The following is a 26,282-nucleotide window of genomic DNA, read 5'->3' on the forward strand; positions in this document are numbered from 1 at the left end:
GGATTTGGGGTGCAGCCTAAAGGGGTTTAGGGTGAGGAATTCCACTTTTCTCACTGGGAGGAAAATTCTGAACTGGGATTCAGGGCTGCCCAAAATATCCCAAGGGCTCCCCAATCCCTCAAAAGCTGCTGATGGAAAAGCAGCAGGGCCAAACAGGCCCTCCCCAGCCAGAGGCTCACCCACGGAGCCCCTTCTCTTTGGAATCAGTTTCTGGACAGGCATCAGAGGTTTTGCAGCCTCTCCCTCTTTATTGCAAAGATTTCCTTGCTCTGGTTTCTGGGAGCCAAGGCAGCTGTGGGGCTGCTCCCCACCTGAAAAAGCCATCGCCTCTCTCGGGTTTGGTGTTGCTGAAATGGCTCCTGAGGTGTTAAAAAATCTCTTTTTTTTTTTTTTTTTTTTCCCAGCCCCACAGGAAAAAATCCCAGCAAATTCCAGCATCAGCTCCCAGCGAGAGCTGGGGTTTGCAGGGAGCACTTCCCACACAGAATCCTAAAAGGGTTTGTGTTGGAAGTGACCCTAAAGCTCATCCAGGGCCACCCCTGGTGTCCCTGCATCCTTCTCCTGTCCAGGTGAGCATTCCAGGTGTCCCTGCATCCTTCTCCTGTCCAGGTGAGCATCCCCGGGTGTCCCTGGATCCTTCTCCTGTCCAGGTGAGCATCCCCAGGTGTCCCTGGATCCGTCTCCTGTCCAGGTGAGCATCCCCAGGTGTCCCTGGATCCTTCTCCTGTCCAGGTGAGCATCCCCAGGTGTCCCTGCATCCTTGTCCTGTCCAGGTGAGCATCCCCAGGTGTCCCTGGATCCTTCTGCTGTCCAGGTGAGCATCCCCGGGGGTCCCACCTGGCTCCAGCCCTGGAGCATCCCCCGGTGCCTCCTCTGGCTGAGCTCCAGGTGCTGCTGCTGTGGGAGCCCGGGCTGGGGCAGCTCTGCAGGTCAGGTCTCACCTGCAGATCGATGGATTTGGGGGCTGAGAGCCCAAATCCCCGTGTCCGGGTCCCGGGGATCCCCTTTCCCTTTCCCTTTCCCGTTCCCGAGCCCGGCCCCGGCTGCTCCGCAACCTTCGGGCTCTCTCTTGTGGCTGCTCAGCCCCGCTGCAGCCTCGCCGCTGCCGCCCCGAGCCCCCCGGCCCCTGTGCCCCTCCCGGGGTCCCCTGTGCCCCTCCCGGGGTCCCCTGTGCCCCTCCCGGGGTCCCCTGTGCCCCTCCCGGGGTCCCCATCCTCCCTCCTTCACCGTGGGGACAGCCCCGAAATTGGGAAAAGCGCCAGGGGCAGGGTGGGAGCGGGACCCTGCCGTGCTGTGCCCATCCCACGGCTCTGTCCGTCTGTCCCAGTCTGCCCCAGTCTGTCCCAGTCTGCCCCAGTCTGTCCCGGTCTGTCCCGGTCTGCCCCGGTCTGCCCCAGTCTGCCCCAGTCTGTCCCGGTCTGTCCTGGTCTGTCCCAGTCTGTCCCAGTCCATCCCAATCCATCCCAGTTCATCCCAGTCTGTCCCAATCCATCCCAGTCCATCCCAGTCCCTCCCAGTCCACCCCAGTCCATCCCAGTCCATCCCAATCCATCCCAATCCCTCCCAGTCCTTCCCAATACCTCCCAGTCCCTCCCAGTCCCTCCCAATCCATCCCAGTCCACCCCAGTCTATCCCAGTCCCTCCCAGTCCATCCCAGTTCATCCCAGTCCATCCCAGTCCCTCCCAATCTATCCCAGTCCACCCCAGTCTATCCCAGTCCCTCCCAGTCCATCCCAGTTCATCCCAGTCCATCCCAGTCCATCCCAATCCATCCCAGTCCCTCCCAGTCCATCCCAGTCCCTCTCAGTCCATCCCAGTCCATCCCAGTCCACCCCAACACGCAGCCCCCAGCCCCGACTCATCCCCCAGCCCCTCCAGCTCTCCCCCTCTCCCTTTCCTCTGGATTTTTCCCGATTTTTCCCCATTTTTTTTTTGTGGCTGCCTCAAGGGCTGTAATTAAGAGCCTCCTCTGGGCCGTGGAACCCAAGGAAAGCCAAGGAAAGCCCCTCTCATCCTCCCTCTCCCCTTTATAATTTTATTTTTGCAGCACATAAAGGGATGACAGCGCTCCGAGCCGGGCTCTTTTGCATTTCTGAGTTGGTTCTGTTAATTGGAAGGAGGGTTAAGGGCCTGCAAGGTCGTTTCAATCTCCGGATTTTTCTCTGGATTTTTCCCCATTTTTCCTGATTTTTCCATGGCTGTAATTCAGAGCCTCCCCTCCCGTCTCCTCTGGGCCGTGGAACCCAAGGAATGCCAAGGAAAGCCCCTCTCGTCCTCCCTCTCCCCTTTATAATTTTATTTTTCTTCCCCTCCCTGCAGCACATAAGGGGATGAGAACGCTCCAAGCTCGGCTCCTTTGCATTTCTGAGTTGGTTCTGTTAATTGGAAGGAGGGTTAAGAACCTGCAAGGTCGTTTCAGTCTCTGGATTTTTCTCTGGATTTTTCCCGATTTTTCCTGATTTTCCCCCATTTTTTCCGTGGCTGCCTCACGGGCTGTACTTAAGAGCCTCCTCTGGGCCGTTTCACCCTCCCTCTCCCCTTTATAATTTTATTTTTTTCCCCCCTCCCTGCAGCACATAAAGGGATGACAGCGCTCCGTGGAACCCAAGGAAAGCCCCTCTCGTCCTCCCTCTCCCCTTTATAATTTTATTTTTGCAGCACATAAAGGGATGACAGCGCTCCGAGCCGGGCTCTTTTGCATTTCTGAGTTGGTTCTGTTAATTGGAAGGAGGGTTAAGAACCTGCAAGGTCGTTTCAATCTCCATCTGACCTTCAGAGTAATCCTCTATGCCAACACCAGAGCATGTCATTAAAATGAGGCCCCTCTTCCACATCCCGCCATCCCTTTATTCTCTCCTTGTGCACATTAATTGCTCATAAGTTGATTTGATCTCCCTATTCTGCAAGAAGTAAATTGCCCTCTTATTTCGCCATTTTCATCCTGTTTTCTTAATTAGGCCCTTAAAAATCTCTGAGGGCCTCAGCCGGGCCCGCAGGCCTCATCCTGGGAATAAATTTTGATCTCGGGCTGATAAAGAGTGAGCAGAGCCCGGGCTGGAACAATGTCATGGGCTGCCCTCCCTCCCCACATGCTATTCTCCTGACATGAAAAGGCCATCAGTTTTTTCTCTGTGTTAATATAGGAAATAATTCACACTTCAGGCGTTGTTCTCTATTTAGTGCTCGCACTCCCCTGATAAATCAAATCAGGGATTTTTTTTTTTTTTTAATTTTTTTTTTCTCTAAAGTGTCTGGAGCCGCTCACTCCTTTTCCCCCCCTCACCACCTTCAGCCTCTTCTCGCTCTTTTTTCCCCTCCTTCTCCTTTTAATAAAGTTTCCAAGATAAACCCCTGTGATTTTCCAATTTAAGGTGGATTTTCTTGCTTTTTTCCCCATCCTGTGTGTGTTTAACACCAGCACTGAGGGGAGTGGGAACCTGGCACGTGGCTTGGGATAAGTTTTACCAGGCACAGGCTTTTAAATTCTACTTTAAAATAGAATTTTTCCCTTTGCACTGAGGAGAGTCCCCAAAACCTGCCTGGCCCAGGGGTCCCAGCACCCAGAGGGGTTCTGCAAAACCCCGAGACAAAGAAGAAGCTGCCACGCTCCAGGATGTTGTAAATAAATATATTTTTAATGATTCTTCTTCCATTCCAGTTCATTCTTTTATACATTTATTTATAAAACAGTAGTAAAATTTTTTAATCAGAGCACAGTGCATTAAAAAAAAAAAAAAAGAAAAAACAAACGAAACTCCCAAAAATATTAAAAAAAAAAAATAGTAATTATAATCCACAACTGTTTACTCACAGCCAGGGGAGACATCTCGTGCTGAGCACTGGCCAGGGCACCCTAAAGCCACAATAATCTGAATTTCCTGTGGGATTTTGTGCCCTGAGCACCCACCCAGCCCCTCTGGAGGGCACAGACTCTCCCACAGCCAGGTCCCCAGCACGGCCAGGGGTGACCCTGGTGGGGACAATTCTCTTTGCAGGCACTGATGGCTGCACACAAAGGGTGCCAAGGCCTCCTGTGAACACCCCCAGAGCTCCAGCCCGGAGCTCTGAGCTCTCCTGGATCCTCCTCTTCCTCATCTGGAGCCCCTCCCGGGTCACCCAGTGTCCCCTCAGGTCCCTGCCCTGCTCCAGCTCCTCCTCACTCTGCACTTCCCCGCATCCTCACGTCCCACAGACCCCTCTGTGGGGCTGGCCCCCACTGCCAACCCCAAATCCTGACACCAGGGGCCACCTGTGTCCCCCCAAAACACCCCTGTGACCCCAGGACATCCCTGTGTCCCCCCAGGTCACCCAGCTCCAGGATGGGGACACAGGGTGACCCAGGGGGGACCATCCCCAAGGGGTCTCCTCTCCTCTCCAGCTTCCCTTTTCTCTCCCACAATAAACCCTGGAGGGTTTTCCAGCCTTCCCAGCTCCTTCCCAGCTGGATTGGGAAGTCAGGACCTGAGGCAGAGCCCAGAGCAGCTCCCCAGTTCAGAGCTGTGGAACAAACTGGTGACACTGGGAGGAGAAACAACCCCTGAATTCCCAGCTCGGGTTTGGCAGCTGGCACAAACCATTCCCTGCTCACAGCCTGGAGCTTCCTGCCCACGTGGGGCAGGACTTTCAAGAAGTACCTCCCAAAAAAAAGAAGTGGAAAACCCTTTTATCCTCCCAGGAAAAGCCTTTTATCCTCCCAGGAAAAGCCTTTTATCCTGCCAGGACAGAGCTGGGGGTGGCACAGGGCACAGACACTGGGTGGGGACACCTCCAGCACACTCAGGGCCACCTGGCAGCCTCGCCCTGAGGTTTTGGGGTGCTGGGGGTGACAGCAGGGGGTTGCTGGAGCATCAACCTCCCGCCCATTCCAGGTGTTCTGGAAGCTTCAACAGCCACCTGCAGACAACACCCCCAGTGGTGCTGTATTAATAAACACACTCTAATTAATTAACACCTCGTCACCCTGCTGGGAGCCCAGAGGCAGTGAGTGCTCCCAGCAAGGAGGAACTGGGTGGACTGGGAAGCATCCAGGGGCTGGGGAGGACTCGGTGGGGATGAAGGATCCCAGGGCAGGGTGAGGAGACACCAAACAGGACACAAAGCTCACGGCACCACCCTGGGGGCTCCAGGCTCCCAGGCACCACCCCGGGGAAGGGGGTGAGGCCAGGAGGCTTCAGCTGAAAGGCAAAGCAGCCCAGATGTCGCTGCCAGGCTGTGGAATCTGCAGTCAGGCCAAGCCAGGAAGGTCCATCCTCCTCCTCCTCCTCCTCCTCCTGGCCAAAAGAAGCTGTGACAGACTCGGTGGCACCCGAGCCCTCCTTGCATAGACAAAGGAACTCCTGGGAAGATCCAAGTGTGTGGTGGGACGGGCTCCTCCTGCCAGGAGGCTCCTGGGACTTGCCCACCCCAAGCTGTGCTGCAATCCCTGCCCCGGCAGCTCCCCCATCACAGCATGTCTGCGTCCTCCATGCTGAAGCTGCTGCGGCGGCTGCTGGCCTTGGAGGCCTCGGGGGACATGGCTGAGAACAAGGGGTCAGAGGCCAGGGGCAGCATCGTGTCCTGCATCAGCATCAAGTCCAGCTCCTTCTTGGATAGGGATGGGAAGGAGGAGCTGTGGCCGGGCTCCAGGCTGTCCGGGAAGGAGCCATCATCGAAGCTCAGGTTGTGGGTAAAGTCCAGCTGGTGATAGGGGGACTGAGGGGGCACGGGCAGCGCTGGCTGGGGCTGGGATTCGGCCTCTGGGGGTGGCAGCAGTGGCTCCAGGGTCCCCTCGTCCCCGCTGGCTTCTTGCTTGACCACTTGCTGAGCCAGCTCGGCCACGTTGACGCCCGAGGGCGAGGAGGTGGGCAGCCCATGGACACGCGCCTGCATCTCCAGCTCCTGCCAAGGGGACACAGAGGGGCGTTCAGGGGGTGACACCGCACAGAGGTGAGAAGCTATTGAAGATTGCAATGCAGGATGTATTCCATTGCCATCTGTAGGGCAGATTACCTTTGTCAAGTGGGCAGTTTGCCTTATCTCTCTCTCTTTGAGTGACCACAATCACTCCTCCCTCGGGAGGGGACCTGTGCTGATAACAGCTATTGAATGTCCCTGCATGGCTGATAAGAGCTACAGCATCCCATTGGGAGATGGGAGCCCAGGGGGAGGAGCCAAGCATTGCTACCCAGATATAATCCAGAGGTTTGGAGACACCAGCACAGCTTTCTCCACTGGATTCCCCAGAGGAACAGCAGCTGCCTCTTCTCATGCTCGATGCACATCTCACAAACTGTGCCCTCCAGTGTCCTCACAGGTGACCCCACAACTTTTAGTATAGTTTTAATATAATATACCTAATAAAATAATAAATCAGCCTTCTGAAACACGGAGTCCGATCCTCATCTCTTCCCTCATCCCAAGACCCCTGTGACCACGGTCACAGGAGACAGCCTGGCCACGCCCTGGGTGGGGCAGGAGTGAGGGGCAGGTGGGGCTGAGGAGGGGCAGAGCCCCGGGGAGCTCACCTGGATGCGGAGCAGCAGCTGCTTGTTGGCCATCTCCAGGCGCCGGGAGTGGTTCTCCAGGTCCCGGGACCTCTGCAGGTCCTTCTGCATCCTCTTGATGTAGTCCACAGACGCCTTCAGGATTGTCCCTTTGTTCCAGCGCACGTCCCTGTCACCCAGCATGGAAAAAGGGATGGGCCTGGCTGCCAGCAGTGCGGCCACTCCCCTCTCCTCCACCCTAAAAGCCCTCGGTGACCCCAACCCTGTGTAGCTATGATATTTTATGAAAAATCTTTTCTTTAGGATTTTTTCTCCTGAGGAGCCGAGAGGCCTCAGGAACAAAATGTAAGCAATGGTTATCTGCTGCTGTGGAATGCAACAGGTGCATCTGGGATTGGTCTCATGTGGTTGTTTTCAATTAATGGCCAATCACAGCCCAGCTGTCTCGGACTCTGGTCAGTCACAAGCCTTTGTTATCATTCTTTTTCTATTCTTAGCCAGCCTTCTGATGAAATCCTTTCTTCTATTCTTTTACTATAGTTTTAATAGAATACATATAATAAAATAACAAATCAAGCCTTCTGAAACATGGAGTCAACATTCTCATCTCTTCCCTCATCGTATGACCCCTGCAAACAGCACAACATTTCCTCATGGAAAGGGTGGTCAGGCTTTGGAAGGGGCTGCCCAGGCAGGTTTGGAGTGCCCATCCCTGCAGGTGTCACCTGGATGTGGCACTCAATGCCCAGGGGGATTGGGCACAGGCTGGATTTAATCTTTTCTCAGTGATTCTGGGGTTCTGTGTCATGCTCGATGCACATCTCACAAACTGTGCCCTCCAGCGTCCTCACAGGTGACCCCACAACTTTTAGTATAGTTTTAATATAATATATCTAATAAAATAATAAATCAAGCCTTCTGAAACATGGAGTCAACATTCTCATCTCTTCTCTCATCCTAAGACCCCTGCAAACACCACCACAATCCTGCAGGAGCCATGGATACCTACAGATCATTGGCTTTGGGGATCAGCATTCCCAGCTCCTTGATGCGGTCGTTGATGTTGAACCTTCGCCTCCTCTCGACTGTGGGTGAGAGGAGAGGGATGGAGGTGAGCAGGCAGCAAGCAGGGAAGGCTCTGTGTCCCTCCCACGTGTCCTTCCTGTCCCTCATGTCCCACATCCCTCTGCTGTGCTCCAAAGGAACTGGGGAGCCCAGGATGAGGAAGCTCGGGAGCCAACCCTGCTCCATGCCTGGCCCAGCAGGTCTGATCCTCCCTCTGGGTTTGTCTCAGACACATTTTATGGAAAATCCTTTCCTTTGGATTTTTCCTCCTGAGAAGCTGAGAGGCCTCAGGAACAAAATGTAACCAATGGTTATCTGCTGCTGTGGAATGCAACAGGTGCATCTGGGATTGGGCTCATGTGGTTGTTTGTAATTAATGGTCAATCACAGCCCAGCTGGCTCGGACAGAGTCCAAGCTACAAACCCTTGTGATCATTCCTTCTTATTCTATTCTTAGCCAGCCTTGTGATGAAATCCTTTCTTCTATTCTTTTAGTATAGTTTTAATGTAATATATATAATAAAATAATAAATCAGTCTCCTGAAACCTGGAGTCAGATCCTCGTCTCTTCCCTCAGCCTGAGGCCCCTGTGAGCACCATCACAGGGTTCACATCTGGGAAGGGCTGGGCAGGATGGATCCCACTGGGAGGCACCAGCTGCCGCATGGATCTGCCCCTGGTGCTGCTCTGGGGAAGCTCCTGGCAGGGAAACCTCTCCTGGCTCTCCCATCTCTCCACCCTTGCTCCCTCACCATCCCTCTCTCCCACCTCTCCAGCTTTTCCAAAGGGTTCCCAACCGACCTGATCTCCCCCAGGTGTCCCCTGTACCCCACTGTGCACAGCCAGCAAGGAGGGGCTCAGGGGGCTCTCCTGAGGGTCAGCTGGGATGGGAAGGGCCCCAGCTCAGAGGAATGAGGATGAAGAGTGATGGGGAGAGGCAGAGCTGAACTCACTCAGGTTGTGATTGTCTTTCTTCTGGCGCTCCTTGGCCAGGGCTCGGCTCTCGGCATCTGCAAGAGACGCGGGGTGTCACCCAGAGGGGACAAAGCTGCAGCTGGGCTGGCACTGGGGTCCCTGTACCCCCCTGGGGACAGGGCAGCCCCATTTTGGTGCCTTGCTCTGGGGCCAGGACGTACCTGTGAGTTCTCTCTTCTGGGTGAGCTCGGCGGGGCAGGAGCTGCTGGTGACACCAACGAGTGACGCTGTCACCTGAGGGTCCCCACTGTAGACATTCATGTGGCTGCTGGACATGGGCAGCTGCAAAGCAGAGGGACAGCTGGGTTAGCTCCATGCAGGGCTGGGCACCGTGATTACACCCAGCTGGGCAGCTGGAATTGTCCTCCCAGGTCCTTAAAGCGGCTTTCACCAGAGCAGAAAAGAAAACAGGACTTGAAAGGGCACAGCTGATCCCCTCCCATGGCCAACATCTAAAATAGGGCAGGTGAATCACAGCTGGAAAGGGCTGGGCAGGATGGATCCCACTGGGAGGCACCAGCTGCCACATGGATCTGCCCCTGGTGCTGCTCTGGGGAAGCTCCTGGCAGGGAAACCTCCCTTGGCTCCATCTCCCCACCCTCTCTCTTGCTTTTTCAAAGGCTTCCCAACTGCCCTCAAGGGGAAAAAAGCTGAAAATTTTATTCTTGTGGGTGTTGCAGTCTCCAAGGACAAGGCTGGCTGGGGCTGCCACCACGGCACCGCTGTGGGGACACGGCAGAAGGTCCCCTCTGTGCCACCTCTGTACCTGCAAGGACAGGGCTGTGACACCCCCAGGCCCAGCCCCTCCCTGTCACCCCCCACTCACCGTGTTGGGCATGTGGACTTCAGGGTTCATGTAGCCCAAAACATCATCCAGGCGCATGATGTCATCGATGACCTCATCAAACTGGAAAGGAAGAAGGAACAAGTGACCGTGGGCTCCTCTGCCATTCCCAACACAAACTCTACAACTTTGTGGAAGTTGTAAAGCTGTATGTTGAAAGTTGGATGTTTGTAACAGTGCTGGAGCATGTGGAGATCACTCTCTGTAAAAGGCCTGTGCACCTCTGGGAACTCCAGATCCTTTTTTATCCCCCTCTCAATACACATGCGTGCCATTTCACAACAGGTTCGTGCATATTTTTACCGATTTCATGTGACATTTGCCGCTAATTCTTCTTTATTAGAAAGAATTCTTGGGTCAGGTTGACCTGCTCTTGTAGCAGCCTCTGTCTCTCTGTCTCTTCACCCTTATTTCTGCCTTTTGGCTGAAGCAGTTTCTCTCAGCACAGACTTTTTACAAGAACAGGCAGCCAGACCAAACAGCTCCATTTTCAAACCACACACTTTTAACTCCAAGATGTACATCTCACCTAAACCAAAATGGATTTCTGCCGTTTCTGGAGAATTTCCAGAGCAGGGGACACGTGCTCACCTCCCTCTCGGGGTTGGAGCCGATGTTGAGCATGGCCATGGGGCTGTTGGGAGCGCTGTTGCCTGCCGAGGAGGACAGGACGTGGCCGGGCCGGACGCCGGGGGACGCGGCCGGGGGTGGCTTGGGAGAGTGGCTGGCGGGGCTGACGTGGGCAGCAAATTTGTTCCCGTAGGTCTCAGAGAGATAAGCCTGCACCTTCTTGTCCCGAGACTTCTGCAGGTGGTAGGTGGTGGGGTTCTCCAGGTAGGACTGGACCTGCAAGGGGGGACAGAACCCATCAGGGACCCAGGTGGAGGTGTGCCGGACACATTTTATGAAAAATCCTTTAGTTAGGATATTTTCTCCTGAGAAATTGAGAGGCGTCAGGAACAAAATGGAAACAATGGTTATCTGCTGCTGTGGGATGCAACAGGTCCATCTTTGATTGGTCTCACGTGGTTGTTTTCAATTAATGGCCAATCACAGTCCAGCTGTCTTGGACTCTCTGGTCAGTCACAAGATTTTATTATCATCCATTCCTTTCCTTGCTGATGAAAATCCTTTCTTCTATTCTTTTAGTATAGTTTTAGTATATCATTTTCATATAACATAATATAATATGATATAATATGATATAATATAACATAATATAATATAATATAATATAATATAATATAATATAACAATTATATTATATTATATGGTATGATATAATGTAATGTAATATAATATAACATAATGTCATATAATATACAATATATAATACTATATAAAATATAGTAAATATACTATACTATACTATTACTATACTATAATGTAATGTAATGTAATGTAATGTAATATATATAATAAAATAATAAATCAGCCTGTAATGTAATGTAATGTAATGTAATATATATAATAAAATAATAAATCAGCCTTCTAAAAAATGGACTCAAGATCCTCATCTCTTCCCTCACCCTGGGACCCCTGTGACCACCACCACCACCACTGCACGGAGGGGACACCACGGTACCTTGAGCACCTCTCCGGGCACGGGCGGTGGGGACTGGAAGTGGACGGGGGTGTTGATGGCAGGGCTGGAGGCCACGGGCATGCGCTGCTGCTGCATGTAGCTCATCATCATCTGCTGCTGCACCCGCTCCCGCTCGGCTTCCTGCTGCGCCTGCTGCTTCATCAGCTCCATCCGCAGCCCGATGCGCGACGCCATGGCGGCACTGGGGGGTGCAGGCCACCAACCCGCCTGGCACACAGGTCACCCTGCCAGGAGGACACGGAACGTCACCCACAGCCTGCCAGGAGGACACGGCACGTCACCCACAACCTGGCACAGCGGGGAAACTGAGGCACAGAGATATCCCAGAGCACCCACTCTGGCTCGGAGAGACATCCCAGAGCACCCACTCTGGCACAGAGGTCACCCTGGCAGGAGGACATGGAATGTCACCCACAGCCTGCCAGGAGGACACGGAATGTCACCCACAGCCTGCCAGGAGGATACTGATAGCCTGGTACAGTGGGGAAACTGAGGCACAGAGATATCCCAGAGCGCCCACTTTGGCACAGAGGTCACCCTGGCAGGAGGACACGGAATGTCACCCACAGCCTGCCAGGAGGGCACAGCACGTCACCCACAGCCTGCCAGGAGGGCACAGCACGTCACCCACAGCCTGCCAGGAGGACACCGACAGCCCTGCCCAGCGGGGAAACTGAGGCACAGAGAGACATCCACTCTGGCTCGTGATTAAACCAGGAGGAGCATCCCAGGGCTGGCTGAGGACCTGGTGCCACCACCCGGCCTGGCTGTGAGACCCCCCCCCCCACCACTTACAGAAAACCAGGCTGAGGAAATCAAAAGCACCCCCAGGAATCTCTAGAGAAGGGAAACTGCCGAGGATGAGGATGGGGATGGGGAAGGGTGGCCGGAGCTGGGATGGACAAGGAGAGGGGGGAATTTAGGCTCTGGCAGGAAGGGAACCGCGATGGAGCAGCCAGGACCCCGCACTCACCCCGGAGCCACCTCCCAAACACGGCAGAGCCCAGAGTGAGCCCGGCAGCGAAAGGGAAAGAGAAAGTGAGGGCAGAGCAGCAAGAAAAGGCCGGAGGGTGCCAGGAGCCGGGGGCAGGAGCGGGCAAAGCCCGGCTCGGGACAAGGCGGGCTCTGTGCTCGGTGCACGCGAGCGCGGGGACGGGGGGGACCACAGCACCGCCCGCCCGGCACAGAGCGGCCCTTGTTCCTCGGGACAAAGGGGATGGTGGCTCCGGAGGCTGGGGGATGCCTGCCGGGGCTCCAGGAGTCACCCCCGGCCACCCCGGCAGGGCTGGGATGCAGGAGATGCTGCAGCAGCATCGCTGGGATGCAGGAGATGCTGCAGCAGCATCGCTGGGATGCAGGAGATGCTGCTGCAGCACGGCAGGGAAGCACGGGAGGCAGAGGGAAAAGCTGCGAGGGGAAAGCAGAGAAATCTGCAGGGTTTTGCTGTTTAAATGCAAGTTCAGAGATGGCCTCGGTGGTGACAGCCACAGCGAGCCGGTGCTATGCGTTACCCGGAGGGGAAATGAAATCAAGGCAGCGCCTCGGAGGATGACACAGCTCGAGAGCAGCTATTGAGCAGCCAGGGGAGGGGAATTAATCAGCCATGGTGGCCTGGCCCGAGGGGGATGGGAGCCCAGAGCCGGGCACAGCGAGCCACTGGAGCTTCGTGAAGGGGGATGTGGGAACAGACCTGGAGGAGGGCACAGGGGGGGCGCTGGGGTGAGAAACAGAAGCCTGGAAAAGACCCCAGAGAGGATGGAACAAGGCTGAGTTAAGGGGGGAGCCCGCAGGGGATGGACAACCCCAAACCAAGAATTAAGAAGGAAACCCAAGGGGGATGGACAACCCCAAACCAAGGCTGGATTAAGGGGGGAACCCACCAGGGATGGACAATCCCAAACTAAGAATTAAGAGGGAAACCCACGGGGGATGTACAACCCCAAACCAGGGCTGAGTTAAAGGGGAAATCCACAGGGGATGTGCAACCCTAAAACAGGGCTGGATTGAGGGGGAAACCCACCAGGGATGGACAACCCTAAGGCAAGAATTAAGAGGGAAACCCACGGGGGATGTACAACCCCAACCCAAGGCTGGATTGAGGGGGGATGCCCACAGGGGATGCCCACGGGGGATGTAAAACCCCAAACGTGAAGGGAAGGGAGAGAGGCTTTTCTCAAGAAGGGCTGGCACTCGTGGGTGTCACGGGAAGCCACCCACAGCACCCACTGAGCCCTGCTGGCCCTGGTGCAGGTCCCCCCAGCTGCCCCCTTACAGAAAACAGGGCTGGGAGAGTCAAAAACTGCCAAGAGGAGCTGCAGAAGATGAGGATGAGGATGGGTGGCCAGGGCTTGGTTTGGTGAGAAGAAGGGGGAAATAGGGTCAGGTTTAAAATAACCCCTTTGGTTCTGCTTGGCTTCCCCCAGCCCCCAAATGCTGAGCAGCTTCTGCTTTCACTCTGAGTCAGCCCTGCAGGAGGGACAGGATGGGGACATGGGGCCCACCCTGGGGACACATCCCACCCTCCCCTGGCCCACAGGGACAGCCACGGGAGCCCATGGAAACGGCTGCTCCATCTTGTTATTCCTGGGAGGGCACCCAGTGCTTCTCCCACTGAGCCAGAGCCACCAGTGGGGACCCCCAGACTGGTTCATACTGGGAGACCCTCAGCCAGCCTCGTCCCTGGAGGCTGCGACACCCACAAGAATCAATTTTCCAGCTTTTCTTCCCCCTTTTGAGGGCAGCTGGGAGGCCTTTGAAAAAGCTGGAGAGGCTGGAGAGAGAGAGAGAGAGAGAGCAAGGGTGGGGAGATGGAAAAGTCAGGAGAGGTTTCCCTGATTTTTGCACAGGGAGGCACCACTGGAGCGGGAGATGGAGCAGTCAGGAAGGGGATGATGGAGGGGTTGAAAGGGAGGGAAAATCTGGATGATCCCAGCCCCTCTCCACAGCCCAACTCCACTTTTCCAGTCGGGAGGAAGGCGGGACAGGGGCTGACCAGGCTGCAGCCCCAGGGAATGCATCTCTCTTCCAAATGTCCCTGTGCTGCTCAGCAGCTCCGTTATTCCTGGATATTCCTGATTATTTCTGGATATTTCTGGTTATTCCTGGTTATTTCTGGATATTTCTGGTTATTCTTGGTTATTTCTGGTTATTCCTGGTTATTCCTGGATATTTCTGGTTATTCTTGGTTATTCCTGGTTATTCCTGGCTATTTTTGGTTATTTATTTCTGGGTATTTCTGGGTATTTATTTCTGGTTATTCCTGGTTATTTCTGGCTATTTTTGGTTATTTATTTCTGGGTATTTCTGGTTATTTATTTCTGGTTATTCCTGGTTATTTCTGGGTATTTCTGGTTATTTATTTCTGGTTATTTCTTGTTATTTCTGGTTATTTCTGGTTATTCCAGGTTATTCCTGGTTATTTATTTCTGGTTATTTCTGATTATTTCTGGTTATTCCACGTTATTTCTGGTTATTTCTGATTATTTCTGGTGATTCCTGGTTATTTATTTCTGGTTATTTCTGATCATTTCTGGTGATTCCTGGTTATTTATTTCTGGTTATTCCTGGTTATTCCTGGTTATTCCTGGCCCTTCCATGCTCTCCCTCCAGGGCTGTGATATCAGCAAGAGTCCCCCTGGCACTGGGGGGGTGGCTCCAGCTGGAGGATCCCCAGAGCTGCTCCAGGAGGTGACGGAGCCCCGAGCTGTCCCCCAGCCCTGCGGCGGTGACACGGGGACGGTGACACGGGGACGGTGACACAGGGACGGTGACACGGGGGCGGTGGGTGACACGGGGGCAGTGGGTGACACGGGGACGGTGACACGGGGGCGGTGACACAGGGGCGGCTGCTCAGCAGCCACTGCTCAGTGCAGGAGGGGACATCGGGCGCTGCCCCGCAGCCCCGTGGCCGGTGGTAGAGCCACTGCTCCGGCTGGCAGTGCCACCTGAAGGGGACACAGCACCTGCAGTGTCCCCAGGCCCAGGTGTGGCTGAGAAACCTGAGCTGCCCCCCCGGGGCCATTTTCCAGATTTAGCCGCAGGGATCGCGTTACCCTGCCGGGGGAGGTGGCTCTGAGGTGGCTCTGAGGTGGCTCTGAGGTGGCACCGGTGCCTGGCACACACCTCCTGCCACCCTCTGGGTGATGAGAGCCCCCCAAAGCCACTGCACCAGGCCCCTGCTGGGTTTGATTTCCCGCTCGATCGGGGCCGTTTAGGAGTGGAAAAATCAATGAGCAGCTCCAGGAGGGAGAGGGGACAGCAGGGGGACAGGGCAGGGACCATCACCCACCCACCCAGAGCCCAGCTGGGCTGGGGACTGAGGGAAAAGGAGAAGAAAGAAGTGAAAACAGCTTTGCTGCTCACCACGGGCCAGCCCAGCCTTCCCTTCCTTCCTTCCTTCCCTCCTTCTTTCCTTCCTCGCTGTTGATTTTCACACCCAGGGGTGGCAGGGAGGGAGCACCAGGGGCCCAGGCTTTGTTCTGAATGTCACCAAGCTGTCACCTTGTCACACACCCACAAAACCACCCCGCGTGTGCCCCAGCCTGGGGACGGGCTCTGCTGTCACCCTGCTGGGACAGGGGACAGGGGACAACAAGGCTGGGGTTACCTGGGTGCAGAACAGAGGGGATTGGGGACCCTGAAGGTGCCAGCAGGTCACTGAGGGGATTTGGGGACCCTACAGGGTCAGAGAGGGGACTGGGGACCCTGCAGGTCACAGAAGGGTTTGGGGACCCTACAGGGTCAGAGAGGGGACTGGGGACCCTGCAGGTCACAGAGGGGTTTGAGGACCCTGCAGGTCACTGAGGGGTTTGGGGACCCTGCAGGTCACAGAGGGGATTGGGGACCCTGCAGGTCACAGAGGGGATTTGGGGACCCTGCAGGTCACAGAGGGGTTTTGGGGACCCTCCCAGTCCATGCCCAGCAGGTCCCAGCTCCCCCTCACCCCAGGCCAGCCCCAGTTCCTCATTTTCAGCAGCCACATGGGGTTCAGGAGGGGAAGTTACATCAAAAAAAAAAACCCTCTCCAAAGCTGCTTGTTTGTTTTTTGGTTTGTTTTTTGTCGCTGCAGCCCAGGAGTGAGCAACAGGGCTGAGAAAAAGCGTGGAAAAATTGATGCAGCCACTGCCACAGGGGACAGAGGACAGGGCTGGGCGTGTGCCAGGGACACCTCTGTACATTGCAGAGGGACAAAAGCTGTCCCTTGTCACTGCAGGGGATGTGGCACCGCAGGGATCCCTCAGCCCCCGTGTGCCCAGGGTGGGGGCAGAGCAAGCACCTGGATTATGGGGGGAAAAGAGGCTGGAAAAGGCAAAATTTGGGGAGCTGGCAGGAAAGATGGAGAGAGAAAAGGGCCCTGGAGTGCCAGGACAAGGGAGAATGGTTTCAAACTGCCAGAGGGCAGGGAGGGATGGGATCTGGGGAAGGAATTGTTCCCTGGGAGGGTGGGGAAGCAGGGCTGGAATCCCCAGAGGAGCTGTGGCTGCCCCGGGCTGGGCTGGACAGGGTTTGGAACAACCCTGGTGTCCCTGCCCATGGCAAGAGCCGAGCTCTGAGCTCCCCCAGAACTGTGAGCACTCAGCTCAGCAGCACCTGGGGGCCCTGCAGCCCTCCCAGCTGTCCCCAGGGCGGCAGTGGCACAGGGACACCTGTGTGACAGTGCTGGGGACACCCCCAGGTGCTCTGCACCACGTCCCTGTGCTCCCTGCTGCCCTGCCAGCTGTCCCCAGGGTGGCAGTGGCACAGGGACACCTGTGTGACAGTGCTGGGGACACCCCCAGGTGCTCTGCACCACGTCCCCAGGTACAGACAGAGCCAGGCCAGGGGTGCAGCTGGAGCCAGGTGGCCCTGCCCAGCTGGGAGCAGCCTCGGGACACTCAGCCACACTTGGCAAGGCCACCAGGGGCTGATTCATGGCCTGACAGGGCACCCCCAGGGCCAGAATCCTCCCTGGCAATGCTCAGGGTGGGCAGCTCCAGGACAGGGGCTCAGGAGAGGATTCCTCACACAAACCTGGCAGCAGGGCCGTGCTTGGAAAGCCCTGATCCATCACCAACCTGGCCAGAGGCTCCACAGATCCCATCCAGCCTTGGGGATGGGAGGGAGAACAGGAGGATAACCCCATTTCCAACCCCAGAGAGCAGCAATGCTGGATGGGGAGATCATCTCCCACCCAGGAGCTGTGTGGGAGCCCTGGGAGCCATCCCAGCCCCATCCAGGGGCTCCTTCCATCCAGAATCAGAGTTCCTGGGATCCCTGGGGACCATCCCAGCCCCATCCAGAGGCTCCTTCCACCCAGGATCAGAGTTCCTGTGACCCCTGGGAGCCATCCCAGCCCCATCCAGGGGCTCCTTCCCCCCAGGAGCTGTTTGGGACAGGGTTCCTGTGACCCCTGGGGACCATCCCAGCCCCATCCAGGGGCTCCTTCCACCCAGGGGCAGGGATCTGGTATCCTTAGGAACCATCCCAGAGGTTCCTTCCACCCAGGAACTGTTTGGGCCAGGGTTCCTGAGATCCCTGGGGACCATCCCAGCCCCATCCAGGGGCTCCTTCCACCCAGGATCCGAGTTCCTGTGACCCCTGGGGACCATCCCAGCCCCATCCCGAGGCTCCTTCCCCACAGCCCGAGCCCGCAGCCCTGCAGAAGGCAGGAGGAGCAGGCAGAGGAGGGGCTTGGCAGAGCCGGCCCGGGGTCAGTTGACAGCAGCACCGAGGCTCTGAGTCACCAGGACTGTTTTTAGCCCCGGCATGTCAGCAACGTGGAGCTGGACGTTGTTAACAGGAGCTGGGTCAGAGGCCAAATGTTTTCCCTGCCCCCTGTTCCCTGGAAAGGGCTGAGGGATCCCACAGGAAAAAAAAAACATGACCCAAAGAGCCAGGTAAGCCTGGCACACCCAGGAGGGGTCAGGGAGGTGGTGGAGGGAGAAGCATCAGGCCCTGATGGCACACGGGGCTGTGTGTCCTTTGTGCCACTGAATTAAAAAACCCCATTAAAAACCCCCTTGGTGGTGCCAAGGTGTGGGCAGGAGAGCCCAGCTGGGCTTGGCAGCCATTAAGGGGTTAATAATACACACACAGCCTTGCTCTGGTGTCTCTCCATCCCAAAAAATCGCCTCTTAGCCCCAAAAAACCCACCCATCCCAGGGATGGCTGCTGAGCATCACCCAGCTGGGCTTGGCAGCCATTAAGGGGTTAATAACACACACACACAGCCTTGCTCTGGTGCCTCTCCATCCCCAAAAATCGCCTCTTTTAGCCCCAAAAAACCCACCCAGCCCAGGGATGGCTGCAGAGCATCACCCAGCTGGGCTTGGCAGCCATTAAGGGGTTAATAATACACACACACAGCCTTGCTCTGGTGCCTCTCCATCCCCAAAATCGCCTCTTTTAGCCCCAAAAAACCCACCCAGCCCAGGGATGGCTGCAGAGCATCACCCAGCTGGGCTTGGCAGGGGGAGTTTGGCAACTCCTGGCCAGGTTTGAGGACAGGGAGAGGCAAAGGGACCTCCCCAAAAGAGGGGCCAGACCCTCCAAACAGAGCTGGGCAGGAGCTGCAGAAGAGCCCCGATGGAAACATCCCTGGGAATTCACAGCCCCTGCCCCCCTCCGGGGCAGCAATTAAAAATAAAGGTGTGAACAGGCAGGAGGATGGGCCCAGGCACCACCCCGGGCACGGTGATTAATCAGGACAGAGGAAGGGACCGAGGTGACCTTGGGAGGCTCCAGGTCCTGCTGCACATCGCGGGAAAGGAGGGGAAAAGGAGATTTGGGAGCGCAGCCCCCAAGGAAAAGCCCGGGCCGGGGTCACTGCGGGCGGTTTGGGTGTTGGCCTTTGGAAATAAGCGCATAAATGAGGAATCAGGGGAACTGGCAGGGCTGACACTGCTCCAGGGGGCTGGGACAGTGCTGCCACCCGCCCCAAAATCCTAGAAACCATCCTTGAAATAATCCTAAAAACTGGGGAGAAATCACCCCAGAAAAGAAGGAGAAATCAGCCCAGAAAAGGAAATCACCCCAGAAAGGGGGGAGAAACCACACAGAAAGTGGAGGAGAAACCACCCATAAAGTGGGGAGAAATAATCCCAGAAAGTGGAGAGAAACCACACAGAAAGTGGAAAGAAACCACCCAAAAAGTGGAGAGAAATCATCACAAAAGGTGGGGAGAAATCATCCCAGAAAAGGAAGAGAAAACATCCCACAAAGTGTGGAGAAATCATCCTAAAAACTGGGGAGAAACGACCCATAAAGTGGGGAGAAACTATCCCAGCAAGTGGAGAGAAACTACCCCATAAAGTGGGGAAGAATCACCCCAGAAAATGGAGAGAAACCACCCATAAAGTGGGGAGAAATAATCCCAGAAAGTGGAGAGAAACCACACAGAAAGTGGAAAGAAACCACACAGAAAGTGGAGAGAAACCATCCCATAAAGTGGAGAGAATCCACCCCATAAACTGGAGAGAAATAATCCCAGAAAGTGGAGAGAAACCACACAGAAAGTGGAAAGAAACCACCTAAAAAGTGGAGAGAAACCATCCCATAAAGTAGAGAGAATGCACCCCATAAAGCGGGGAGAAACCACCCTAGAAAGTGGGGAGAAATCTTCCCAGAAAATTGAGAGAAACCACACAGAAAGTGGGGAGAAATAATCCCATAAAGTGGAGAGAAACCATCCCATAAAGTAGAGAGAATCCACCCCATAAAGTGGAGAGAATCCACTCCAGAAAGTGGGGAGAAACCACCCTAGAAAGTGGGGAGAAATCTTCCCAGAAAATTGAGAGAAACCACCCCAGAAAGTGGGGAGAAACCACCCTAGAAAGTGGGGAGAAACCTTCCCAGAAAATTGAGAGAAACCACACAGAAAGTGGGGAGAAATAATCCCATAAAGTGGAGAGAAACCATCCCATAAAGTAGAGAGAATCCACCCCATAAAGTGGAGAGAATCCATCCCATAAAGTGGAGAGAAACCACCCTAGAAAGTGGGGAGAAATCTTCCCAGAAAATTGAGAGAAACCACCCCAGAAAGTGGGGAGAAACCACACAAAAAGTGGAGAGAAACCACCCCAAAAAGTGGGGAGAAATCTCCCCAAAAACTGAGCAGAAACCACCCAGAAATTGGGACGAACCACCCCCTAAAGTGGCGATGCTCGACCAAAACCAGCCCGGCAGCTCCGGGCGCCCCAAGCTCCCGGTGCCACCAGCGCCAGGTGACAGCGGCCACCCCCTGTCCCCCTGTCCCCCTGTCCCCCAGCCGGTGCCAGAGGCGCTCCCAGCACCGCCTCCATCCCTCCCTCGCAGCCCCGTGCTGCCACAAGCATGTAATATTTATAAATATTTATAAATACACATGTCCAGCCCCCCAGCACCCAGCCCGGAGCCTCGGCGGAGGCAGAGCTCGTGGAACCAGGCCTCAGGAATAAATAAACAAATCGGGGACAGCCCCTGCCTTGCCCTCCCAAACCAGCCTGGGGGATGCTGTGCCCCCCCCTCCAACCCTGGCATCCCCTCCCGTGCCCACCTCACCCGCTCTGGAGGGGTTTGTGCTGTGCCCTCCTTGGTGCCAGGCTCTGCCCGCAGCTTTTCCTGCTCCCTGAAGGTCAAACTGATCCCTGGGGAGCCCCTGCTGCCAGCCCAGCCCCTGGCCTGGCACGGCGCCTCCTCGCCCGGGCACGTTGCTCTGCTTGGAGCCCTGCAGGAGCCTGGAGGTTTTTTTCCTCACCCAGCTGGGATTTCTCCTTTTCCTGCCCCCTTTTCTCCAAAATGTTCAGCCAAACCTGCTCCCTCCTCACCTGGCAGCAATCTGTGCCAGATGGGTGAAGCCCCTTCCTCATTTCCTCCAAAATATTCCCACTCCCCAAAATCCAACTGGGATTTCTCCTTTGCCTGTCCATTTTTGCCCCCTCCTCACCTGGCAGCAATCTCTGCCAGGTGGGTGCAGCCCCTTCCTCATTTCCTCCAAAATATTCCCAATCCCAAAAATCTCCTGGGCACATTGCTCTGCTTGGAGCCCTGCAGGAGCTCAGAGGGTTTTTTTCCTCACCCAGCTGGGATTTCTCCTTTTCCTGCCCCCTTTTCTCCAAAATGTTCAGCCAAACCTGCTCCCTCCTCACCTGGCAGCAATCTGTGCCAGGTGGGTGCAGCCCCTTCCTCATTTCCTCCAAAATATTCCCACCCCCCCTAAATCCAACTGGGATTTCTCCTTTGCCTGTCCATTTTTGCTCCCTCCCAGCAATCTGTGCCAGGTGGGTGCAGCCCCTTCCTCATTTCCTCCAAAATATTCCCAATCCCAAAAATCTCCTGGGCACATTGCTCTGGTTCGAGATGTGCAGGAGCTCAGAGGGTTTGGTTTTTTCCTCACCCAGCTGGGATTTCTCCTTTTCCTGCCCCGTTTTGCCCAAAATGTTCAGCCAAACCTGCTCCCCCCTCACCTGGCAGCAATCTGTGCCAGGTAGGTGAAGCCCCTTCCTCATTTCCTCCAAAATATTCCCACTCCCAAAATCCCAGCTGGGATTTCTCCTTTTCCTGCCCCCTTTTCTCCAAAATGTTCAGCCAAACCTGCTCCCTCCTCACCTGGCAGCAATCTGTGCCAGGTGGGTGAAGCCCCTTCCTCGTTTCCTCCAAAATATTCCCAAAATCCCGAGGGCACAGCCTGGGCAGGAGCCAGCCCTGCTGGTCCCTGAGGCTCCAAGAACCCCCCCCTGGCCATCCCCACACTGGGAATTTCAGGTTTATCCGGAATTTGCACCCATTTAAGCAAAGGAGGCAGAGCTCAGGGTGTGGGGAGTTTGTTTGGAGCCAAAAGCGCTCCGAGGAAAGGTGACAAAACCCCGGGGGCAATTCCTAGAAGAGGCTTTCAAGAGAAAGTGGCACAACCTGTAGGGACATTGGGGACACCTTGAGCCCTCCCCAGGTGATCCCACCCAAATCATCCCACGGTGCCCATCCCAGAAAGTGGAGAGAAACCATCCTACAAAGTGGGGAGAAATTATCCTAAAAACTGGGGAGAAACCACCCATAAAGTGGGGAGAAGGGCTCCTAGAAGAGGCCTTCAAGATAAGGTGGCACAAACCTGAAGGGACACTGGGGACACCTTGAGCCCTGCCCAGGTGAGCCCAGCCAGGTGATCCCACCCAAACCATCCCAGGGTGCCCATCCCAACGCTCCTGCAGCAACAAAACCCCCCCAGAGATGGAGAATCCCCCATTCCCGCTTTCCTCAGCCTCTCAGGAAGGTGAGGAGCAGCACCCAGAGCTCGTCCTGGAGCACAGGACTCCCCCATTCCTGGGAATTCCTGGGAATTCCACTTCAGGGGAGCCCTGATGTGCAGGGAAATCCACAGAGAACACCTGCCCCAAGCACCAGGACATGTGGCAGCACTGCCAGCCCCACCACACCACCCAGGACCAGATTTTCTTTGTGTTTCTATTCTCTCTCTCTTTTTTTTTTTTTTTTTTTTTTTTTGGGTGTTTTTTTTTTTTTTTTGGGGTTTTTTTCGAGTTTTTAATTTTTTTTAAAGGAAATTTCCTCCATCATCTGCCTGCCCCTGACCCCTGTCTGCTCCCTCTTTGCCTGGGATATGGGATAACCCCACACAGGGCACTGACAAAACAGCTCCCCTTGAAAGGCAAGCCCAGCTTGAGGCGCCCTCTAAAACCACCCCAAAAAAATTCCAGATGGGAATTTTTGTCCCCACACAGGGGACAGGGGTGTGGCAGCTCCATCCCTGCCACCTACACCCCAGCAAAGGAGGGAGAAACATCAAATCCAGGGGTGAGGTCCCATCACACCAGATCCCCAGATTCCAGCACCCCACAACACAAGGATGTTTTTTACCCTCAGCATTGTGGATTTTTGGAAGGGGACACCCTCCCAAATCCCATTTCCCTGGTTTTTGGGCTGCTCAGCCCTGGGAATGGTGACCCTCCCACATCATCCCAAGGGGCTCTTCCCATTCCCATTCCCATCCCAGCATTTCCAGGAAAACAGGGCAGGGCAGATCAGGAACACACACACACACGTGCAGTGTGGAAAAAGCAATAAAATCTGAAATCCCTGGCTGGGCTCACAGCTCCATCCCAAACACCCGGATGCTGGATGGCCCCATCCAGCAGCTCCACCCCAGCACAGTTTGCAGTTTCCTACTGATAAGGGTGGGCAGATCCCTCAGAAAACACCAAACACGCGGGGCCGGCATCCCTCGGGAAGTGAACCCAGGATTCAGCAGGAAATAAACCCAGAATTCAGCAGGAAACCAACCCAGCATCCCTTGGAAAACACCTCCATGGGCTGCCCTGACCCACCACCAGCACCAAATCTGGGTGTTCCCCCCAAATCCAGCCACTCCAAATCTGGGTGTTCTCCCCAAATCCAGCCACCCCAAATCTGGGTATTCCCCCCAAATCCAGCCACTCCAAATCTGGGTATTCCCCCCAAATCCAGCCACCCCAAATCTGGGTGGGTGTTTCCCCCCAAATCCAGCCACCCCAAATCTGGGTGTTCCCCCCAAACCCAGCCACCCAAATCTGGGTATTTCCCCCAAATCCAGGCACCAAATCTGGGTATTTCCCCCAAATCCAGCAACCCCAATCCCAAATTCCCACTGCTCCTCAGCACATGCTGCCCTGACCCACCACCACCACCCCAAATCTGGGTATTCCCTCCAAACCCAGCCACCCCAATCTGGGTGTTCCCCCCAAATCCAGCCACCCCAAATCTCGGTATTCCCCCAAACCCAGCCACCCCAATCTGGGTGTTCCCCCCAAACCCAGCCACTCCAATCCCAAATTCCCACCCTTCCCCAGCTTTGGGATTTCCACCCTCCTGCAGCAGGTGAGCCAGAGCGGGCTGGGAGAAACCAGCCCCATCCATTCCCAGCTCGGAGCAGCCGTGCATGAAGCCAAGCAAACATGGCAGGGAAGTACAGAGAAGGGGGGGGAAAAGAAAAAATAACCCCCCCAAAGGCTCCCTTCGCTGCCTGCCGGACTCTGTTATATAAAAAACACCAACTCCCCCCGTGCCCCAAGGGGGGGAACACGCCGGGATTCCTGGAAACGAGCCCTGCTTTCCCCGGACTCGCACCGGTTTATTTATTTATCTTACACCAGCACAATAACCACCAGATTTTCTTCGTGTTTCTATTCTTCTTTTTTTTTTTAAGGGTTTGGTTTTTTTTTTTTTGGTTTTTACTTTTTTAAGGAAATTTCCCCCATCATCTGACTGCCCCCAAGCAGTCTGGGGGCTGCGTAATCCTTTCCTGCCTCGTAATTAATTCATGAATGTAATTAATCGGTCCGGGGCAGCCCCCTCTATTCCCCCCCAAATTCCCCAGGAAGGGGGGACACGCTGTGTGTCCTCTTGGTGACCCCCTAAAAGCCGTGTGACACGAGGTATCCCAATTTCCCCATTTTTTCTAAATGGGAGAAGTCCCCACTTTGCGTGCCCCAAACCGAGGGTGCCGGGGACCCTCCGGGTGTCCCGGAGCATCCGTGCCTCAGTTTCCCCAGCGTGCAGCACCGTGTTCGGGGGGGGGGTTGCCCATGGGAAAGGCGACCCGGGCAGGTCCCCCCGAACTGCCGGGGGTCTCACAGACCCCCGGGACCGCCGGGTTTTGGGACGAGCTGCTGGAGACCCCCAAAACCTCCGCGCCCCGCAGCAGCCAGGCTGGAGCCTCCCAGGGGCGAGGGGGAGGGCGATTATTTACAGCAAAACAAGGGGGGAAAAAAGCAACTCCGAGTTCAGAGCGCTCCGGGATGGCGCAGGGCAGGGGGGAGCACCCCAAAACCGCCCCAGCACCCCCACAAGGTGGGCTCCAAGCCGAGGGAGCCGCGCTGCGCGACTGCCGAGCCCCCCCTGTCCCCCGGGACCCCCGGCCCCGCACTCACCCGTGGGGAACGGCGAGGAAACGAAGTGGTTCGGCTGCGCTCGGCTCTGCTCGGCCTCGTTCGGCTGCGCTCGGCCCAGCTCGGTTCGGCCCCTCGGCTCGGTTCGGCCCCGCTCGGCTGCGCTCGGGTCGGCTCAGCCCAGTTCGGCCCCACTCGGGTCGGCTCGGATCTGTTCGGACTCGCTCGGCTAAGCTCGGCCCGGCTCGGTTCGGTTCCTGGGCTCAGCTCAGCTCAGTTCGGCCCCACTTGGCTCGGTTCGGCTGCGCTCGATTCGACTCCTCGGCTCAGTTCGGCTCCGCTCGGCTCTGCTCGTCCCGGCTCGGTTCTGTCGGGCTCCTCGGCTCGGCGCAGTCCGGCCCGGTTGGGCTCGGCTCGGCCCGGCCCGGTTGGGCTCGGCTCGGCCCGGCCCGGTTGGGCTCGGTTCTGTTGAGTTCCTCGGCCCGGCTCGGTTCGGCTCGGTTCTGTCGGGCTTCTCCGCTCGGCTCAGCGCAGTCCGGCCCGGTTGGGCTCGGCTCGGCCCGGCTCGGCCCCGTGCCGAGGGAGGGCAGCAGCAGCGCCCGCCCGGCCCGGCGCGGCCCGTTCCGCTGCCCTCGCTGCGCTCCCGGCCCCGGGCACGCCGGGAGCTGCAGTCCGCGCCTGCCGGGACTTGTAGTCCCCGCCCGGCCACGGCGGAGTTCGGGCTTGGCGCTTTCCTGCCCTGAAAAGGGGGGGGAGCCTCCCCAAAAATGCCTTTTTTTGTTTGTTTGTTTCCTCTAAAGTGGGTGTTTCCACCCCAAAAACGGCTCGGGAGAGGAGGGATGGGGTGGGAGGTGAAGGCAGCGCTGTGTTGGGGTTGTGCAGTGCCGTGAGCCAGGATGGTCAATCCCTTTCTGTCAGGAAGACGAAGGATGTGGAGCTCCTTGCACCACGATCCTGCATCCCTTAGCACCACGATCCTACATCTACATCCCTTAGGATTGGGATCACAGGGGGAGCATGGAGCTCCTTGCACCACGATCCTACATCCCTTTGAACTGGGATCACAGAGAGATCGTGGAGCTCCTTGCCCCAGGATCCTGCACCCCTTTGGACCACAATCTTATATCCCTTTGGACCAGGATCCTGCATCCCTTTGGACCACAATCCTATATCCCTTTGGACCAGGATCCTACATCCCTTTGGGTTGGGACCACAGGGCGATTGTGGAGCTCCTTGCACCAGGATCCTGCATCCCTTTGGACCAGGATGCTAAATCCCTTTGGACTGGGATGACACAGGGATCGTGGAGCTCCTTGCACCAGGTTTTTACCACTCCTTGCACCACGATCCCCCCGCCGTTTGTGGCCCTGGCAATGCCCCCACATCCACCCTGATTTCCCTCCTGACCCCGCTCAGCCCCTCTGACCCCCAGCCCAAACACGGGACACCGATCAAAAGCCAAACGCCGCCGTTATCAC

General features: G+C 56.0%; 1 protein-coding gene across 2 annotated transcripts; it reads right to left on the minus strand.

Moving 5' to 3' along the window:
* Positions 1 to 3,612: 3,612 nt before the first annotated feature.
* TFEB (transcription factor EB) lies at positions 3,613 to 25,499 on the minus strand. Of its 2 annotated transcripts, none has more exons than XM_077190549.1 (9): positions 24,847 to 25,499; positions 10,952 to 11,228; positions 9,958 to 10,212; positions 9,349 to 9,429; positions 8,684 to 8,804; positions 8,501 to 8,557; positions 7,492 to 7,567; positions 6,504 to 6,651; positions 3,613 to 5,877 (listed from the first exon to the last, which is right to left on the minus strand). In XM_077190549.1, exons 2-9 carry the CDS (start codon positions 11,144 to 11,146, stop codon positions 5,443 to 5,445), a joined length of 1,368 nt encoding a protein of 455 aa, XP_077046664.1. In that variant the 5' UTR covers positions 11,147 to 11,228; positions 24,847 to 25,499; the 3' UTR covers positions 3,613 to 5,442. The 2 variants fall into 2 exon arrangements, with proteins under 2 accessions (XP_077046664.1, XP_054504648.1); XM_054648673.2 differs by having other exon boundaries at positions 10,952 to 11,196; positions 24,847 to 25,498.
* Between the last annotated feature and the right edge of the window lie 783 nt (positions 25,500 to 26,282).

The sequence above is a fragment of the Agelaius phoeniceus genome, chromosome 25, assembly GCF_051311805.1.
Source record: "Agelaius phoeniceus isolate bAgePho1 chromosome 25, bAgePho1.hap1, whole genome shotgun sequence".
NCBI classification, from domain to species: Eukaryota; Metazoa; Chordata; class Aves; order Passeriformes; family Icteridae; genus Agelaius; species Agelaius phoeniceus.

Coding starts and splice junctions, on each gene's coding strand:
- TFEB (XM_077190549.1), bottom strand. CDS start 11,146: ATGGCGTCGCGCATCGGGCTGCGGATGGAGCTGATGAAGCAGCAGGCG. Junction 10,213..10,951: donor TGCCCGGAGAGGTGCTCAAG/GTACCGTGGTGT, acceptor CCCCCCTTGCAG/GTCCAGTCCTACCTGGAGAA. Junction 9,430..9,957: donor GCTCCAACCCCGAGAGGGAG/GTGAGCACGTGT, acceptor CTTCCTTTCCAG/TTTGATGAGGTCATCGATGA.